General features: G+C 40.5%; 2 protein-coding genes across 2 annotated transcripts; both read left to right on the top strand.

The window, feature by feature from the left end:
* The first annotated feature begins 2,810 nt into the window (after nucleotides 1-2,810).
* On the top strand, nucleotides 2,811-8,085 carry LOC127599807 (troponin I, fast skeletal muscle-like). Its single transcript, XM_052064050.1, has 6 exons — nucleotides 2,811-2,887; nucleotides 2,969-3,005; nucleotides 3,545-3,673; nucleotides 6,441-6,530; nucleotides 6,650-6,826; nucleotides 6,976-8,085. Exons 1-6 carry the CDS (start codon nucleotides 2,880-2,882, stop codon nucleotides 7,060-7,062), a joined length of 528 nt encoding a protein of 175 aa, XP_051920010.1. The 5' UTR covers nucleotides 2,811-2,879; the 3' UTR covers nucleotides 7,063-8,085.
* Nucleotides 8,086-8,968: 883 nt separating this feature from the next.
* On the top strand, nucleotides 8,969-16,406 carry aph1b (APH1B gamma secretase subunit). The gene is made up of 6 exons (XM_052064027.1): nucleotides 8,969-9,243; nucleotides 9,850-10,020; nucleotides 10,968-11,041; nucleotides 11,430-11,552; nucleotides 13,160-13,287; nucleotides 13,967-16,406. Exons 1-6 carry the CDS (start codon nucleotides 9,131-9,133, stop codon nucleotides 14,132-14,134), a joined length of 777 nt encoding a protein of 258 aa, XP_051919987.1. The 5' UTR covers nucleotides 8,969-9,130; the 3' UTR covers nucleotides 14,135-16,406.
* The last annotated feature ends 4,625 nt before the right edge of the window (nucleotides 16,407-21,031 follow it).

Here is a 21,031-nt window from a genome sequence, read left to right as displayed (position 1 = left end):
TGTTTTAAATTTTGGGGTGCATTGCCGCCAGTGTGCCAATGCTGCCATTTGATCACACAGTGTAATTAATGTACATGACAGAAACTGCAGCTATGGTTTTTGGTAGTGAAAAATGTTTGCAATTGCTAAGCATTACTCGAAGCGAAGACAGTTTTCTTCGATTGGGGTGCGGATTTTAGCAAGAAGAATGAAACAGTCACAGATGATTGGCTTAAAAGGGAAGTCAACCTCACAATTTTCTTTCCAAAACTATCATATGCTCTATACAACCCCACTAGTGTGATTAAAATTATGCTATTTACCGGTAAGTATTTTAGGGAAAAATGGAACGGGAGATTGGTGCAGCACGTGTAGTGATGAACACTCTATATCGGTCTGTCATGATGAAGAGGGAGCTGATGTACTGGTTGAAGTATGTTCCTGCCTGCCACCTATGGGCATGAGTTGTGAGTCATGACTGAAAGAACACGATCACGCATTCAAGTGGCTAAAATAAGTTTCCGTTGCACGGCCTCTCCTTTAGTGCTAGAGTGAGAAGCTTGGTCATCTGGAATGGGCTCAGAGTAGAGATGTTGCTTCTCAGCATTGATAGGAATCAGATGAGATGTTTTGGTGATTACCAATGCTGATAAAAGCAGATGTGAAGTGATGTTCTAATAAATAAATCCATGAAATTAGTGCACCGACCTTCAGACACAACAATATGACAGGTTGCCACGATACAATGATATACATAACAAGAACAGTTTAAAATTATCTTCTTATTTACAAAGTTGTGCTTGTTTTGATTGACACGATCAGAGGTATTACTGAGCAATATGTCCTAGTGAGGATAAGCGGTTCAGATAATTGATGGATGGATGCATGAATGGATGTTCATCTTTCTGGTTATAGTTTGCAGTGGGTCTGGATTATGTAAGGGTTTCAAAATATGTGTTCTTTTTATATAGTTTTAATGATTGGTACTCGTTTTTCATGAGTTTTCTGTAACAAGAAAAAATAAGTATAGATCAAGATAATTCTCACTTTAAACTAAACTGAAGGTGTATTTGTATTTTTGTGTGGGCAAAATTGAATGCCTGTCTACAAAGCAGCTGATTGGGAACCCAGGAGCTCAATAAATCCTCCTAAATTTAGAGGTGACAGCTGCCAGGGCCTTTTTCTGGCTCTTCATCAGCCACTCTAATCCGCCCTCCTCTCAGCGTTAGTTCCAACTTGCATTTCAAAGATGCATCATGCAGTTGAGATCCTTCAGTAATTGAACAAATCCTCACTTCAGGCCCTGTGTAATCAACCTACACAATAAAGAAGTTAAATGCAACTGTGAAACTTGTGGTTTGTGAATCTGCTTCACAGTCAAGATGCTCTGTGTAGCGTGGAATTTGAAGGTTCTTCTGGTGGGTTTTATTCGGGTATGGCCGCTCTCTCCCATATTTCAAAAATATGCATGATAAGTTCATTGAAGGCTCTAAATTGACTAAAGTGTGTGTGTGTGTGTGTGTGTGTGTGTGTGTGTGTGTGTGTGTGTGTGTGGCGGGGGGGGGGGGTCCAAATGTACTCACTGACTGACTGATGACCAGCTCTGGGTGTTTTCCCCGCCTTCAGGGTTAAAAAAAACATAGCTCTGGTCCTCAAAGCAAGTCATTGCGGAATACACTGCTTTCCCTTTCACTGTCATCTCAACCTGATATTGAACTAGCATCTATTGCACATAAACCTGCAGTTTCAACAACAGATGAGACAGACTCACGTGAATGATCCTTTAGCACACAGAACTGTTGTAATAGTGATTCGCCACATCGTTATCAGTGTAAAAGTACAGCTCTTAAAGTTATAATATTGCTTTATGTTTGATAGCTTTTATTTCTGTCTTGTGGCAATGCTTCTTGTGAATTCATGTTACAGTATATTGAGGTGTTTTCTTCTCTGGCCTTCTTTTGTGGAGTTTGCAGGCTCTCCCCATGGCATGCATATATGGGTATTCCCAAGGTAATCCAGCTTGCTCCTACATTCTTAAAACACACATTAGGTCAACTGAAGACTATAAATTGACCACAGAGTGTGTATGGGAGTGTGAATGGTTGCTTGTCTTCTTGTGCTTCTACTTAATCGGTTAGTTGAGTAGAACTAATGAGGCACGGCCAATTCTTGCAGCAGAAATCAAATTACCATTTTAAAAGAGCCGATGCTCAGATGTGCTTGCAACCAAGGGCGCTTTCAAGTGCTTGCTATAGCAATTATTCTCAAGAAGCATTGTTACCACAGAGAAAACCAAAAACACATTTCTGAAAATAGGCTTTATCTTTATATAGATAACATTTTACCAATCGTCTCTTTAAAAATGGTCTTCCTTTCCATGCTTTCTCCCAAATTTTGTCAATAGTGTTGGCTGTCAAAAAAGTCTGAAGAAAAAACATAGCAACATAACATTATAAAACTACAGTGTATTTCCATATTGGGGGTTAGGGGTGGACAGACCTTTCTTGACGTAAACCCCATCCATCCCAGCAGCATGCATTTCCAAAATCAATCTATTGATTTATTTAGACACATTACAGCACACTGTAAGAGACATTTCACTGTTAAAAATACTAAACATTTTTAGTTGAGGTGAGGCACTGTCGTAATGTCTCACTGTTAGCTTCTAGAAGAGAATTCCTGGAACATTTGTTGCTCAGCTGCCGCTGTCACCTCTTTACATCCCACATTCTACCCACAGCTTCCAAAGACAACTGGTTGCATGCGCACAAGCACACACACACACACACACACACACACACGCACGCACGCACAGACACACACAAACTATAAGAGAGGAGCTTTTACCTTCATCTCACTTCTTCCCCGCAGACCACAGAGGAATCGGTTGCGGTTTCAAAATGGCAGAGTAAGTCCTCATCTCAACTCTCTCACATCTAATTCGTTAATCCACAAAACTCACAGTAATCTCCCATATTTCTTTATGAAGGAAAAAGATGACACTAAGCCGTAGGAATTACCTCAAGGTAAAGTATGATGGCGGTCATGACTAACTGTGATTTTCTGGAGAGCTGTATTATGTCATTTGTTTATTGACATTGATGATTTGATCACATAAACCGTACAAATGGACTTTGAGAGAGCGCTGAAAATTTGCTGCTAAATAAAATGTGAGTTTTCTGGACACAGCCTGTTGAAAATCACACAATTAAATTCAGACTTCAGATTTCTGCGACCTATCAGGATTTTCGTGCTTCATGAGCCTGTTTCCCACCCATTCAGAAGTGAAGATTAGGATATGTTATTCCCTAATCATACCTTACTATTTAGAATGACTTGCAATTTGGTGCTGACCAGAACAACATGAAAAATCTATCAGCTATGTTTGTTCACAACAGTCTCAATTATTCAAAATTAGCTTTCAGAAAACTGCACTTAATTGGTTTTGTAATTTAAAGCCCCAGTCAGGCATTGTACATATATTTATTTCAATCTATTTGATACAAATGCAAAATCAAATACAAATCTCTATGGTGCTGAACCTTCTGCTCATCCTTCTCCTCAGAGTTTGCTGTTACATATTGGTCAGACAATGGTGGATGAGGTGGCTGATCAGGCCCAGGAGGAGAAGACCAGATACATGGAGGAGAACTGCCCTCCTCTCGCTCTCCCTGACTGCATGCATGAGTTGCAGGTAAACATCACATTACAATCATCAGCTGTCAAAAACACAAAATGAACTCTGACCTAGATAATGTAAACCAAACCAATGAGACCGTGAAGTAGTCCATGTTTCTTTACTATTTTTTTCCCTCTCCCTACCCAGTGTTCTCCTTTCTGAACTCTGACTGTAAATTTCCCCATTGCGGGACAAATAAAGGATATAAAGGTTATCTTATGTTTCAATTCCTTTGTTTATATTGCCATTGTGCCAATTTGACTTGGATGAGAAAAATCACACAAGCTCACAAAGTCAATGCATTCATTTTCTCTTGGTTAAATTTTTGGTCCAAGCTCAGTTCACTTTAAATGAACAATACAGTATGTGCAAATGACTTAAAACAGGCCTTTGACCCTCGTGATGATCAGTAATTCGGATGATGGATGTAGTTAAAACGGCAAAATAATGATTAATTAAAGTTTTGAGCTTGATTTCACTGATCAGTACAGTATTTCCAAAATGATCATTTTCAATGAAGTTATGAAAGGCAAGACACCTCAATAGGGGGAGAAAATCAATGGTCTTTCTGTCAGTTTTGACCACAAGAATCTGGATTTATGATCACTAACAGATCTTGTCTTTTCATTCATTTTCCGAACCTCTTAATCCTCACAAGGGTCGCAGGGGCTGCTGGAGCAGCCTATCCCATCTGACTTCTGGCAGCAGGCAGGGGACACCCTGAATCGGTTGCCAGCCAATCGCAGGGCACACAGAAAGAACAACCATTCGCACCCACACACACATCTAGGGACAATTTAGAGTGTTCAATCAGGCTGCCACGCATGTTTTTGGAATGTGGGAGGAAACCGTAGAAACCACGCAAAAGCACGGGAGAACATGCAAACTCCACACAGGAACGCCAGAGCTGGAATTGATCATTGGATTATCTGTGCACTGTGAAGTCAACGTGCTCACCACTCGACGACTGGGCCGCTGTCTTTTCATCTTGACTCATAAATTTCAGCAATGAGCAAGTACTATTTTTCTATCTGTACCTGTATTTCATTTATAAGATGAATTTTTCAGTTGATGGAATCACACAATAGGCTCCAGCACGCCTGCGACCCTTGGGAGAATAAGCGGTTCGGATAATGGATGGATGGATTGTCTGAACAATGAACAGATATCACTTTAATAATTCAATTCAATCTTTCACAAAATCTAGAAATGGCCTTCATTCACAGAGAGAGCAAATCTTATCAGCAATAATATCCAGCAAATCACAGGGACAAAATGCAATGCAGTGGCCGTGTTTGGCCCTGTAACCCACAGTTCTGAGGTTCGAGGTTGAAATCTCACCACCGGTCGTCTGCTGTGGAGTTAGCCTGTTCTCTCCATGCTTGTGCGGGTTTTCATCCCACATTCTAAAAACATGTATGTTCTATTCTTTGGACATTAAATTGTCCGTAGGCGGGCGCCAATCACTCTGACAGCTCTCCTTGCCATGCTTGCATATGTGTGATATGGTTCTCCAAGTACTGCGCAACACAAATATACAGCAGAGAGTGATTTGAATTTCCCAATGAGGGATTACAGCGGTGGTGTCCCGGTGGGCCAGTGGTTAGTGCGTCGACCTTTCAGTGCAAAGGTCGTGGTTTCAATCCCAGCTCTGGCCTTCTTGTGTAGAGTTTGCATGTTCTCCCCGGGCCTGTGTGGGTTTTCTCCGGGTACTCTGCTTTCCTCCCACATTCCAAAAACATGCATGGCAGGCTAATTGAACACTCAAAACTGTCCCTAGTTGTGAGTGTGAGCGTGGATTTTTGTTCGTCTCTGTGTGCTCTGCGATTGGCTGGAAACTGGTTCAGGGTGTCCCCCGCCTACTGCCCGAAGATGGCTCGGATAGGCTCCAGCACCCCCCGCGACCCTAGTGAGTGTAAAAAAAGGAAAAAATGAGTGGTGTTTGTCTATATCAGGGGTATCCAACCCTGGCTCTTGAAGACCCCCTATTCAGTGTTTTTTTATGTTTCCCTTCTCCAACACAACTGATTCAAATGGCCAGGATCATTAGCATGCTTTTCAGAACTCAGTGCCCTCAAGGACTGCAGTTTGACACCCCTGGTCTAAATGATGGCTGTGTCCAAATGCAGAGGCTGCATCATCCAAAGGCTGCATTATTGCCTGCATTTTTGGGCCACATGACTTGACTACACATGGTTTCCAAATTATAGAAAGACAATTCGCAGTTTGAGTCCTTCGACACCTTGAAAGGCGCATTCTTATATAGCCTCTGTGGATCACATAAACCATGGTGAATTTGGCATCATGCGGCCGATAATGTGGCCTTCGCAGGACACAGCCTCATGTGCCCTGCAATTTGCTGGTCACACCATTACAGGGTGTACGCACTCGATTCTCTCCCCAAATCAGATGGGGAAAACTACAGCTCACCTGTCACCCTAATAATGAATGCAGGATTAGAATATGGATGGATGGACAAACGAGGAACAGCAGCAGAACAATAATTACATCTAAGTTCAGATTTTTTAAATGTTAATTGTCATGACATTCAAAAATGTTATGAAATACATGAATTACTTGAATGTCCCGATCAAGAAATGTCGTCTCTTGTTTAGGGGTCTGTGAAAATGTGTTCCACATGCAAAAGGTTGAGGAGCCACTGGTGTGATTAAACGTCTGGCTCTTATCAAGGGGCAGCACAAAAACACTGTATTCTCAGCAAATAGATGCAACTTTCTTCATACTTTTCAAATTCATCATTGTCTGTATTATGCATTGCCAGGAGCTCTGTCGGCAACTTCACAAGCAGATTGATCTGGTAGATGACGAAAGGTATGACATGGAAATGAAAGTGAAGAAGTCTGACCAAGAGGTAAATCTGCATCTATTAGTACCACATCAATAATGATAAAGAAAATGTTGCAGTTATGTCTTATATTTTTGCCATATAATAGCAATATTGTTGTTTCGATAACAACCCTGCCCTATCAGATCAACGACCTGAAGTTAAAGGTTCAGGATCTGAATGGAAAGTTTAAGAAGCCGACCCTGAAGAGGGTACGAATGTCAGCTGAAGACATGTTAGCTGCCCTGCTGGGGTCCAAACACAAAGTGTCCATGGACCTGAGGGGCAACCTAAAGCAGGTCAAGAAGGAGATGAAAGACGAGGTTGGTAAATCACACACAAGAAGCTGATAACATAGTTTCAGCAAAGTTGACATTTTTCCCGGACTTAATTCTTCTAGTTCACTTAAACAGTAGTATTTTAAAACACACTGGCCCAAGCATAACTAACTGATTGCTTATGTCTCACTCAGGAGAAACAAACCGGGGACTGGAGAAAGAAAATTGAGGACAAAGCCGGGATGGATGGCAGGAAGAAAATGTTTGAGACAGAGGCCTAAACTCCTGGGAATTCTTCTGGTGTTGAGCGTCATCATTTCAGTGTTTTACATCAAAACATATTGTTAACAATGTTATGTAAAGTACACAAAATAATATATCAGGAAAATGATCATATTAAACAGACAAAAACACAAATTGACACTAGTTGGTGAAACAGTAGGTGGAAGGATCCCCGATCAATACTTCCTGTTTTATAATAACTGTTACAAGGCAAGACACGTTTAGTTGTATTGCACAGTTCATGTATAAGACAATTCAAACTGTTTTACATTAAACATTAAAAGCATTACAAAAAGAGAAAAAACATGAACACATTGCAAAAATCATCTTTAAAAAATTGATTAAAATGATTCCAACAGGTGCTTTGAACTGGTTGTTAACTTTCAGTTCTGACTCAATAATTACACTAAGAGTTTTGAATTGATTTGTAGCTTTCAATGACACAGCGTTAACACGAGCACTGATCTCAGACCTTTCAGTTTTGGGGCCAAAAACAATCCCCTCTGTCTTTGCTGGATTGAGCTGGATAAAATTCTGGTCCATGCACCAAATGATTTGATGAATACATTTCATGAATGTAAGAGACCACAGTCATGTGATGATGCTGAAATGTAAAGTTGCGTGTCATAATCATATCCATAATCTGAGCACGCGACAGCATGTAGATTTCAATAGAAGTGGTCCAAGAATGGACCCTTATTGAGCCCTACATGTGATCTTTGTTTGCTCAGACTCATGACTACCAACTGAGGCAAAGGAATCCCAATCGTGCAAGTAAGATTTGAACCAACCACAGTGCCAGTAAATCCGACCCACTGTTCTAATCTGTTGAGCAGTATATTAAATGCAGCACTGAGATCTAACAATACCAAGACTGTGGTTTTAAAGGCATCAATATTCAGAAGTCGTATTTATTACTTAAATAAGTGTGGTATCAGTGCTGAGTAGTGGTCAAAATCCAGACTGAAATGCATTTAATAGATCATTTTGCATCATAAAACTGTGAATGTGTTGGAAAACAACAGTTTCAATGTTTTTTTCCCCAAACCTGAAGATTTGTAACTGCAATTACTTACTGTGGAATAATTTGGGTCGGGCTTTTATTTCTGCAATTTTTGCAGCCTGGGGAAACTTCCCGGATTGAATAGAATTTTTCACTATGACTTTGAAAAACTTTGAAAAACTATGACTAGAGAAAACTTTTGGAGATAAAAACAAACAAACAAACAAAAAACAAAAAGCAAACAAAAACAATTTAGAAAAATTGTGAAGGAACCATATCAAGACAGAATATTGTAAATGTTAATTTCAAAACTATTTATTGTCGTCTAGAAAGTTAACACGTTCAAGATTAACTAACTACAGAACGACATGGCACAAGTAACACTGTCATTTTTTCCCCCTGAGGGTGAGACTTTTACTTTTTGCATTATGCTTTAATTTATCTGTGAAAAAGGCATCAAAGTCATTGTATGACTTGCACAGCAGTTCAGAAGGGACTGATGCTGCCAGTCTGTCAGCAACAACAAACAATTGTACGGACATTATTACTGTTTCTATTGATCACCTCTGAGAAGAATAATTGTCTTACATTTTTAAATTCCTGGTTGTAGATGTGAAGACCGTCTTTGGATTTGTCATAATGAACCTGGAGTTTGGTTTTGCGCCTCCAGGCTCTGCTTTTCTGCATATCAGGAGAGAGAAGAGAAGAAAGAGAGAGGAGACGAGGGGAGGCAAGAGGCGAGAAGAGAGGAGAGGATAGGGGATGAGAAGAGACAAATATTGAGCCTGGTCAAAAACAAGATTAAATTAATTCAAACCTTTGACGGAGCCAAATAATGTAAATATTTAGAAAACAATGCTCCCTGTTTGGAATATGTCAATAAAGTTTTTGCGCGTTGACGTCTCCATTCCATTGGTCACGTGACATCACGAGAGCCGCCTGAAACTGGCGGAAGTAGAGCGAATTTGCTGTTGTTAGTCCTTTTTAAAAAGTGTCCGAAATATCGGGTAGAAGTCAGTACAACGCGCTTTTGGGTGGTTCGTCTTTCTGCACAATCACCTAAAATGACGGCGGCGGTGTTTTTTGGTTGTACCTTCATTGCCTTCGGCCCTGCAATCGCTCTGTTCCTGTTTACCATCGCCCGGGAGCCTCTGAGGGTCATCTTTCTCATAGCAGGGTGAGTCACTTTGCTTCCCCGTGGGAGCTTTAGGCTTTTATTGTGGGGACGACAACGCTGATTTGGTCGTGTTCGGCTCGATAAACGCGAGTCGTTGTGAGGCTAGCGTGCTAGCTGAGCTCGCTATATTTATTAGCCTTCTTTGTCGATTCACAAACCTATGAGACCATGTCGGGGCAGAGTGGAGCCCTGTAGTATTGGTTAACATGTCTGCTTCGCAGACATTCAAGCCATTTATACCAAATTTAGTTGTTGTCTTAATCTGCAAGCAGAGCAAAGTTACCTCATTGACCAACTTGCAAACAAAATGTAGCATGATACATTCCAAAAACATGCATGGTAGGTTAATCGTCAGAAGGTGCTCTACAAATGACTAGCAATCTGACCAGTCCAGGGCATATCTTTCCGCTCGCCCAATGTCAGTTTGGGTAGTCGGCTCTACTGCAACCTTAATTAGGGCCAATTAGTTCAATGTTTCTCTAAACTAATCAAGATTAGTTTGGAATGTGTGCATTCACTTTAAAATCTGATTTTTCTTTCTGCAAACATCAAATGAAATTGTTCAGTGGCATCATATTTTTGCATCCTTTCTTATTTTTCTTCCAGAGCATTTTTCTGGCTTGTGTCTCTCCTGCTGTCCTCTCTGGTTTGGTTCATCTCCGTTCAGATCAGTAATAAGGACAGTGCGGTTCAGCAGAAAGGCCTTCTCATCTTTGGCGTGGTGCTATCTGTGCTCCTGCAAGAGACCTTCCGTTTCGCTTACTACAAGCTGCTGAAGTAAGCTATGTTCCACCCACACAATTTTTAGGATGCTTTTACACAATACTGCTGCAAATAATGGAAACTCTACAGATGATTGATTCCCTGTGAATTTGGATAGGCTGGAATTCATGAATCTTTTGGGAAAATTTCTCAAAAATGACATAACTTCAGAGGTCAAATGGCCAGACTTTAACATAATTTCCGTTATTCCACGTTGGTTTAGATTTTTCTTTGACATCTATCTATCTGTCCATCTGTCCATCTGTCCATCCGTCCATTCATTCATTCATTCATTCATTCATCCATCGAGCTAGCTATCTTTTTTCCACTGGTACGACTTATAGACCCTTATAGTGTCAGGGATAGTCCCCAAAAAACGGTTTGGTTTGTGTATAAAAATTCAGATAAATTCAATGAATTCCCATAGGGTGGCAACCCTGAAAATTTTCGATGGAGACAGAGCAGTATTTTATTTTGGAGAGCTGGAAAATCTTTATGATCCGAGATTGAACTTGTTTGCTGCATTCAGTGGGAACTACAGTGCCATACTTCCATTATTTGTAATCATTGTGTTTCAATCCTTATGTCTAAAGGGTAAAGTATTTCATTTTCAAAGCAGTGGAAGAAAATAGGCACACTTTCGTTAATTGCACGCATCAACCCCTACCCACCAACTCCAACTTCCCTGAAAAGATATTGCTAATGTATATGTATAATATATATATATAAAATGTAATGTATAATATATTGCTAAATATAGATAATGGTGTATCACAGCAGATAAACAAAAGTTTATCTGCTGTGATACACCATTCTGTTCCACCATTCTACCATCCCTCGTTTCTAGGAATGGATCATTTTCATACCACATGCCAGTCTTTCAGCCAGTGGTACCCATATTGTTTATTGATGCCTATTGTTGACAATGTTGTTGTATGGCATCTGTGCATTTCTGTCTGCAGGAAAGCAAATGAAGGGCTCCTCACCCTCAGTCAGGAGGAAACCATGCCCATCTCCATCCGACAACTGGCCTATGGTACACTTGCAAAAATAAGACAACATCATAAAAATGTGTTTTAATCAAGCTTACGCTGAAGTTAATGAAACAACCACATTTTTGTTCACCTGAAATATTTTAAGATACACCGTATATACATTTATTAAAAAGTGATTTTCCAGTCCATTGATTTAACTGTTTATATTAATGCTACTTCCATAGCACAGAATCCTGACTACAAAAGCATACTGTGATCATTTAGGGATACACATTTAGGGATTTTTAAATCATACTCTGAAGTTCTGTAGTTATGTTTTAGAAATTAGGATTGTGGTTGATGTTGGTATTGAGCAATGCAAAGTAATTCGCCATGTCTGCGGTGTAGTTCCTGTCATAAAAATGCTCATTTGCTTGTCATCTGTTTCAGTTTCTGGCCTTGGTTTTGGATTCATGAGTGGCGCTTTTTCTGTGGTGAACATTCTGTCTGACTCTGTTGGCCCAGGAACAATTGGGATCCATGGAGACTCGCAGCACTACTTTTTGTCTTCAGGTAACACTTTCTTCTCATGCTTCAGCGGTTTTGTTGTCCTCATGCTTCTCTTTGCCTGACCACACTGAAGAACAGGGGCTCTTAATCTTTTTGAATTTGGGGCCCAACTTTTTTTTTTTTTTACAAAATACCATCAAGCCCAACATTTCTCGTACAAAACAGCCCATTTGGAAATTATGATTAATAATAACTAAATCAAATACACTTAAGAGTTTAAAAACTTAAAACATTGAATGTTTCTCTAAAAGAAAAGAGAAGACTTCATTCCTTCGTTAAAACAAATAATTAAGGGCCAGTCCTTTTAAGAGCAATCCATCTCACCTCACTGTGAGAGAGCAGCTGGACATGATCGGCTTGCAACAGAATACAACGGCAGAGCAGCATTTGTGACATTGTGGACTTGTTGATTTGCAAAGAGAAAAATAGCCTTGCACGGGCGTTTGGGGCGGACGGCTCCTCCATTGCCACTCACTTCCATATCCGGTGCGCCCGCTCAAGAGCGAGGCCAAGGCACCCGCCCGGCAGTGAGGCAGAGGTGTGCGCAGATCCACTTGGCTGCTTTGCCGTGGAGCCTGCCGCCTTGTTGGTTTCCACTCTTCGCCTGCCCATGGCAAAAGAGGAAAGATGCCCTGCAAGGCTGAGGCTTGCTTTCTCATGAACCGCATTTTGTCGTCTCTAAGATTAAGCCATGCAAGGTGAAGTATACATGGCCCATAACCTGATCTTGTAACCTTTTTAAGACTGCCAGGACTCATCATTGTAGTTCTTTCCACCCGATGTTGTGATAGTTATCGTGTTATGAAACGGTCCAGCTTGCACATGTCTCTCAGTATTTCTTTTCATCAAACTGACATGTGAATTCACTCGGATGGAATGTTGACTGTTACAATACTACTTTCCATTGTAAACCCTTCACCTGCTGCCACTCTGATGCCGCCATCATAAACAAAAGCACAGGGGTATCAGTCACATGTCAGGAGCTCAATTGGAGGCGCATAGGATGCAATGTGAGTGGCAGCTGCCACTCCTTGCCACCCTGTAAAACGACTTACACCTTTGGATGCGACAAGACGGTGGCAAAGTACAACTTTTGTGTAACTAAAGCTCCCCAACTCACTGAAATATAGTTTTTGGACAGATTCTACGAGATGCCATCAAAGCAAATATTTTATTGCTTTAGCTGGAGTCCCCGAAAAAAAGAAAAAATATAATTTTGAAAATGTATTTATAAAATAGGTTTCAAGACGATCGATATCTCTGAATTGGCAAATGCTGACGTGATTGTTTACTGATTTGTTGCTTTTGATAGGGAGCAGCATAGTATGACCAGATGTTTACCATCCCAGCTCAGTATCTTCCTTTTCCTTCCATTAATGTCTTTGTCCCTCATTCACATGGCTATCACAACAAGCTTTAAAACCGAACAGTTTTTTCTTGAGCCACATCTTGTGATTGAAGTCGCAGGACTATATGCAAAATACACAAACATCTCCCCACTCTCATGTTTTATGGTAGACTGATATATTATGAAAACGTACACTGATAATGTGGAAAAAGGGAAATGCACAGTGCATGCATTTTTACTCTTCTCTCTTTTCCCTTCCTAGCATTCATGACGATGGCCATTATCCTTCTCCATATGTTCTGGGGCGTGGTTTTCTTTGACGCCTGTGAGAAGCAGCAGTGGTGGGCAGTTGCTGCCGTTGTCATCAGCCACCTGGTCGTTTCCTGTCTGGTAAGTGAAAGTGCAGTTAGGGTTACAGCCTTACATATAAATAAACAAAGGATTTCACTTGCCGTTGAGAGGAGTGAAACCACTGGCGGCCATCTAACATTGCCAATTGCTAATTCCGCATAACGTGAATACATTGATTTCTCCCCCGTATTTCCACGCTATTTTCGGTGCTTATGGCAAAAGAACTGTCACCATGTCTGACATACAGTTGTTCCAATAAGTCTGGGAGAAGCACTACATTTTATCGGTAAAAATGCAATTTAAAAAATGTATCTCCAAAGATCTATCTCTGAATCCTACTTAAATATTCACCATGAAATGAAAGCAAATTCATGACATGAAATGAAAGCAAATTCCTGTTAAATATAAACCTAACCTCTTCAGGTCACAATTAATGATATTCTGGTAAGATATTCTGAATGGTGGATCCAAACAATTAAGTGTGTTCTTTAGACTTCATACAGGGATATCCTGGCCTTAAACAGGCTCTTCGAACAGTGAAAAAAATAATAGAAGTTGTCAGAAAGAGTGGCATTGTAAGATGGGTGCCCCCAGTTTCATCCTCGGGAGGCCTATTGATAGTCCATTCATATAAAAATTCTAATAATCTGAAATATACAAAAATGAAGTGGCATTTCACTGTTTACCACTGGCTTTAGTTGGCTCTGTCCTTTCACAGACCTTCCAGAACCCGGAGTATGTTGCCAGCCTGGTTCCCACCTACGTAATCTTGTTCCTGATGGGCATTTGGGCCTTTTACTCTGCTGGTGGGTCCCTGAGGAACCTCAAACTTTGCCTGACCTGCAAAGACAAAGATTTCCTGCTTGCCAACCACCGGCCCAGATAACGCAACTCTCCAGGGAGCTCGCAGGAGTCTCCATTCAAAAATCACACACACACACTCATACACATTCACACACACTGAACACTATCAGAACATGCATGTTTTCGGTTAATCAGAATTTTGAATTTGAACCCAAGAGTGGGGATGGGTACCTTGCACGTTTGAACTGGTTCGTTTCCGATTGCCGATACCTGGGAATTGATACCGGTACTCAACATTACCAATTTTGGGTACTTTTGTGCTGATTTATTTAAAATGAAAACAATAAAATCTAAAAAAAATAATTAATTATAAACCTGGACAAAGAACAAAACAACACAATTCAACTCAAACGAACCAGAGAACCTGTTGTAAAAATAACGGCATTGCATTTATCAATTAACAGTAAATAATACAAATTATTATAAAATACAAAGTGTGAAGCAAAGTTGGTTGTTTTTTTTTTTGGCAATGAAAACACAAGGAAGTGATACAGTCATACAAAAACTATGCTGCATGATGAGTGAAAATGCATCTTGGACTGAAATAGTGCAAATAAACACAGTTGGAAGAGAATGTGAATGAGAACGAAGAATAATCGGGGTAATATTTATCATTTGAATTTACCCGACCTGATGCATAATGCTCACCACATTTTGGCTAAAATCTTTCAGTATTTCACCCATATGAAATTATAAATGAAATGTAAAATGTAGTATTACTCTGTATTAAATATTGTTCTGAAACACAATGTCTACATGTTGGAACGATGGTAAAGCCATGCAGCTCCCAGCATGATTCAATTTAGTGAGGGTAGACGAGCCTTTCTGTTGGTGCTGGGCAGAGGCAGGTGATGCGTCCTCGTTTTCCTTGTCAGCCCCACACCTATTGTGTGGATCTGGGGACGGCACAGAAAAGTTTCTCCCCCGAATGCTCAACCAAAGCTAGAAAGTGTGAGGCTTCACCAGCACTACAATGTACTTCATAAACTATTTGCTTGGGTTGCTGGCAGGCGAGTCCCGCTTGCTTTTGAAACCTTGAAATGTACTTTTAGTGTGTGAAATCCTGCATGAATGGGTGAAGTCATTATGCTGATGTGTGTGTACTGTGGCATTCAAGTTGAGCGTCTCTCGCACATTTAAGACTTCGAAAGACTCACTGTGGAACCGAAACCTGGTATCGTTTAATTTCATGTGTACTACCCAATTTGGCTCTTGAGTACTGGCCCAAATTGGTTCATACGAGGGGAAAAAATGTACCGGTACCTTCTTTGGGACCCATCCCTACCCAAGGTTTAAAAAAAAAATAATTGTAAGGATCTGGAAAAGCAACGACTGCTTTGCAGAGGCAAGATAACATTTTGAAAGAGGTTGACATCCAGTTTAGGTAAAGTTCAGTTTGTTTATGAAAATTCATTGAGATGGAATGTGGTTTTGCTCACAAATATGAATTCCTACGCTTGAACGGTGTCCATGATTTTACTTTGCTGCGATGTTACAGGAAGTTTCAATGTTCAATGTCACTGCTTCAACATATTCTATACCAGTTGTCAAAATTGCCCAACATTGAAACCTTTGTGAAGGTTTTTAATTTAGTAAAGTGAAAAAAAAATGTGTGTACCCAACGGTCATCATTGCTACTGAGTAACTGCTTGACAACCTACAGCAGTGTAATGTGTAAAATAGATTTTCCTTTCTGTTATTTATGCCATGTTATCTTAATTGACCGATTTGACAGCTTGCTCCAAACACTTTGTGGTCACCAAGAACAAATTGGGCTGTTGAAGCTTAGAATTTTTAAATGTTTTCTGTTGCCTTTACTATAATGATTTAGTTACATTTGTGGGCGGTCATAGCGTTGACTCACATTTTAGGACTTCAGGGGTAGTATAAGGTGTGACTGAGTGCCAATGGTTGTTTGTTTTTTTTATCTGCTCTGCGATTGGCTGGAAACCAGTCCAGACTGCTGGGATAGGCTCCAGCACGCCCCGCGACCCTCGTGAAGATTAGTGGATTAGAAAATGGATAGATGGATGATTATGCAACATTGCTTTATTTTCTGCATCCTAGGTGAGTTCTCCCGCAACATTCAGTATCAGATGTTTAGATGAGTATGTCAAGCTTCTTTTTGTTTTGTTAAGTTAAAAAAACAAATCAACATAGAAGTCTGGTTTGTTCACAATTTGTTTTTGAACCAATAAGCGGTTCACATCATAGATGGATGATGCAGGAGAAAAGTGTCTTACTTGTTTGCATTGCAATTCTCTCAAATAAATTCGTTTGATTCTGTTTTGAAATGCTGCATGTCATTATTGACTTTGTGATTAAATGCTGTTTTTAGTTTTACAGGGAAAGCAAGTGCTTTATAATTACATTTTAACTTTGTTAACTGCTGGATCTATTTAAAAAATTTCATGATGTGGGTTCATTCCAGAATTGGAAGACATTTTACATCCCATGCGTCAAATTTTAATCTACTTAATCTAATAACTAAAAATTTGCAGTTTCTGAGTAGATCTGCTTCTCTTGGGACCAAAGATTGAAAAGAAAAGTTGAATAGTTTTAAAAAATACCAAATAAGTTGAAAACCCGCTAAAATGCCATTTTTCCTTTGGCCCACCCCCATATTGACCGGATTGAATCTCAAAACAGTTAAAGCGCACTACAACGCTCCTTGAAACTGCGAGGTCCAAGTTGTGAAGTTGAAAATAAAAAGGACCCCAGTTCACTGACTGATTTTTGTGACTTCACTTGACAATGGCGAACCATAGAAACAGATCGTGAATGGAAAATCATATTTCACAAGATCATTAACATATTTATCTTTGTAATTACATTCATTCAGTTCTTCAAAAAAAATCACTTAACACAACGTGGTTTGTATGGACTGTGTGAAGATATGCCGTTGTCTCCTTCCATGAAGCTATTTGCTGGAATGACTGAAATGCTCGGCACAGTGTACGACTGGTTAGCACGTCGGCCTTGCAGTGCAGAGGTGCGGGGTTTGATTCTGGCTCCAGACTTCCTGTGTGGAGTTTGCACGTTCTCCCTGTGCCTGCGTGGGTTTTCCCACATTCCAAAAACATGCATTGCATGTTAATGGAACACTCAAAATTGTCCCTAGTTGTGAATGTGAGCGCAGATGGTTGTTCGTCTCTATGTGCCCTGCGATTGCCTGGCAACCAGTTCAGGGTGTCCCCCGCGTACTGCCCGAACACAGCTGGGATAGGCTCCAGCACCCCCCGCGACCCAGATTAGAAAATGGATGAATGGATGGATGCATGTATTTCCTTATTGAAAAGCACAGGGCTAAAACCTTTGTCTTTGTTGGATTTATTATTTTTTAGTAATCATACATTCGTGTATTATTCGATTGATTCTCGCGTCGTCAATTTATGCTTGCAAAGAAGAATGCTTCTGCCTGTCATGATAGTTTGATTTTGCTTGCAAAGAAGAATGCTTATGCTTGCAATCATTAGTTGGCTTTGCCTGCAATGAAGAACGCTTATGCTTTCAATAAAGATATATCCTTTCTTATTTACTCACATCTATAATCATTATATATTCTTCATTATATGATCACTTTTGCTTGCTGTACTGTGTGAAAGGTTAGGGTCGCAACCACCTTTCCGAGGACGCTGTTGGGAAGAGATAACTGTTAAGACTAAACAGTGAGCAAGGGTGAACAGTGAATGGAGACACCAACACCAGCTGCAACGTGATGTTTGTGACATTTGCACACATGTACGTAAATTGCACTCACATACACACACATAGTCAAACAAGTTCAGTGTGTGTTCAACAGCCCCCACCCTTTAGGTTGGACACACCTATGTAGTAGCTTTCCCAATAAATGAGGAGGTGAAGGGAGAGATCGTTAGGGTTACGTGCCGAGAACTGAAACCGAACGCTTCTCCTCGTTCCCTCCTGGTACCAGAATGAGTCTCCTGTCTCCTCCTTTTGGTTATTCCTGAGTGTAAAATTGGACCAACCTGACAGTCTTTGTCTTCCTTCCTAAATTTAAGTATTAGTTTAACTTCCTCACTACCCATTTTCGTCTCACTACCACTCTATCCTTTTTTAAAGTATTTCTTTTAAGGCTTTACACCGCATTATATTTCTCACCCTAATTCTGTACCGACTACGGAGCCCCCAAGCGGACATGGAAGGAAAAAAAAAGCTGCGAGACCTCGCAACTTTTTTTTTCTTTCTTCCATGTCCCCTTAGGACAAGGGTGTCAAACTCAGGTCCTGGAGGGTTGCTGTCCTGCATGTTTTCCAAGTCTCCCTGTTGCAACACACCTGATTCTAATGATCAGATCATCAACAAGCTATGCGCAAGCCTTACATTGAACCTGCTCATTTGAATCAGGTGTTTTGCAACAGGGAGACTTGGAAAACATACAGGACAGCAACCCTCCAGGACCTGAGTTTGACACCTATACCTGAGGGCAGGGGTGTCAAAGTCAGGTTCTGGAGGGCCGCCGTCCCGCATCTTTTCCAAGTGTCCCTGTTGCAACACACCTGATTCAAATGAACAGGTCATCATCAAGCTCTGCGCAAGCCTGACATTGAACCTGTTCATTTGAATCATGTATGTTGCAACAGGGACACTTGGAAAACATGCAGGACGGAGGCCCTCCAGGACCCGACGTTGACACCTATGCCTTAGAGCAGGGGTGGGCAATTATTTTCCCGGGGGGGGGAAGGGGGGGGGGGGCAAATGAGAAGCAGAAAATATTGTGGAGGGCCGGGCCAAAAGTTAGAAATAGAAATAGAAAATAAAGAAGATAGCACAATGTCTTTGTATGCCAGTAATAATGTAAAATTCTCCTCCACCCTCACACTCAGCACCGGTTCTCCTCAAGGATGTGTACTGAGCCCCTGTTGTTCACGCTCTACACATTTGACTGCTCTCCGACTCTTATTAGCAGTTTGCGGAAAGTTTTTAACATGATAACAATCAAACCATTCTAGGAAATGTTCATTTACTCGAGCCACATGCAATTCACTCTGAGCATGGAAATTGCCAGAATCGGACTGAGTAAGAAACGCTTCCTTGGTTTTCATAGTCTCGTAGTTTTGAGTCTTTCCGACTCCAGGCGTCTCCTGAATGTTTTGTACTTTGTAATGGCAGTGGCAAGAGCTTCTTTAGCTTCCCAAGGGACGAAGCAATACGTGACCAGTGGATCCGGAAAGTCAATCGGAAGTGGGGAAAGTGTGGGCAATAGTGGGTGCCAAGTAGTGATGGGTCCAGCGACACCGATGCATTGACACATGCGCCGGGCTCACAGAGCAAACCACGTGTTGATGCATGTGCTGCTTCATTACGTCACTTGATTGACACGTGAACTGCATTGACACAGTCCAGGCTTCTAATTGACACACCGGCTGAGTTGACACAGTCCAGGCTGCTAATTGACACATCGACTGTGTTGACACAGTCCAGGCTGCTAATTGACACATCGGCTGCGTTGACTCAGGCCAGGCTGCTAATTGACACGTGAACTGCGAGTCAAAGGTTTTGTGACTATTGAAAAGTCATGGTGATACATTTTATGTTTCAAATCAATCAATTTGCACTCAGGAGACTTCTGTTTAAGAAAAAGTCAAGTGAATAAGCAGTTGCATGTGATATACCTGTTTCAAATGAACCAAAAGAAATTCTTAAGATTGTTGAAATTAAAATAAAAATGGAAATGTGAAACAGACTGGCTTACTAAAATTTGTTGAACAATATTATTGTTCAATGTAAAGAATGTCAGCCAAGGTCGGCCCCCGACATTTTACCACATAAAATCTGGCCCCCTTGGGAAAAAGTTTGGACACCCCTGATTTAGGGGGTACTAATCTATACAAAAAAATCCAAAACACGAACGAACATCACACAAAGGACTGTATCTGTAATAGGTGTAAATCTGTGGAATGATTCTGAAACGGACCAGTAAAATGAGGAACTCTCTTGCTGAGATTAAAAATGAATTCGAGAGTAGTACAAGACAACTACACAAATCAGAATTAAGCTGATAAATTCAATACACTCATGAAATATAGCAATACATCAGAAATACATTGATGAGATTATTTAATATATTAATGAAATGTAGCATCCATTATGAATATGAGAAAATCGACATATACATGTGCTCTAAAGAGTATGTACTGTATATACAAACCTAATGTTGTAAAAATGTATTAGTACAGCATACATAAGGGTAAAAGCATTTGTTGATATTTAGACTTTCTTTCCTATTTAGAAAAATTATCAATTCATATATAAGAAGGGGTAGGACTCGGGATAGGTTTTTTGCTTCTTTCTACTCCTTTGAACACATATTTGTGATGATGACTATTTTCTTTTCCTTTTTTTATATCTTACCTTCACCTTTTGCCAATTTATTACCGAATTGTATATTTTATATGTTCAATATACAAAACAATTTATCAGTCAGTTCAGTCTGTTAAGTGAGTTGGCTGCAGGGATCTTGAATGTCCAGCAGGTGGCAGTGGTCAGTGACACAGTATCAGCACAGTATCAACACTGTGTCAGTGTGTCGACATGCCCTCATGGACCCATCACTAGTGCCAAGCAAGCACTCCAAACTCTGTGCTGATCATTTCGAGCAGGCGTGCTTCAACAAATATTTAGCAGAGAGCATTGGGTACATGGGTATAGTTTGACCCAGGCTGAAACCGGCTACTTTGCCAACCATTTTATCTTCGACAGACAACACCGACTTCAAACCAGAGAAGCGGGAAGAATACTAGCAGCTGCGGTACAGCCGAGAAGAGGAGCACGTAAGCGGTATAGTTATTTTAATATACCCTCAACTTTATTAATAACCAAAATAATGATGATTATGTACTGGGCGTGCCCCTGCACATTGGTTGTGCGAATAATGAGAATAAGTTGCTGAATTTAT

The sequence above is a fragment of the Hippocampus zosterae genome, chromosome 4 (assembly GCF_025434085.1).
Source record: "Hippocampus zosterae strain Florida chromosome 4, ASM2543408v3, whole genome shotgun sequence".
NCBI classification, from domain to species: Eukaryota; Metazoa; Chordata; class Actinopteri; order Syngnathiformes; family Syngnathidae; genus Hippocampus; species Hippocampus zosterae.
Note: the sequence above shows the minus strand (reverse complement) of the source record. Positions and strands in the feature narration are given on the sequence as shown.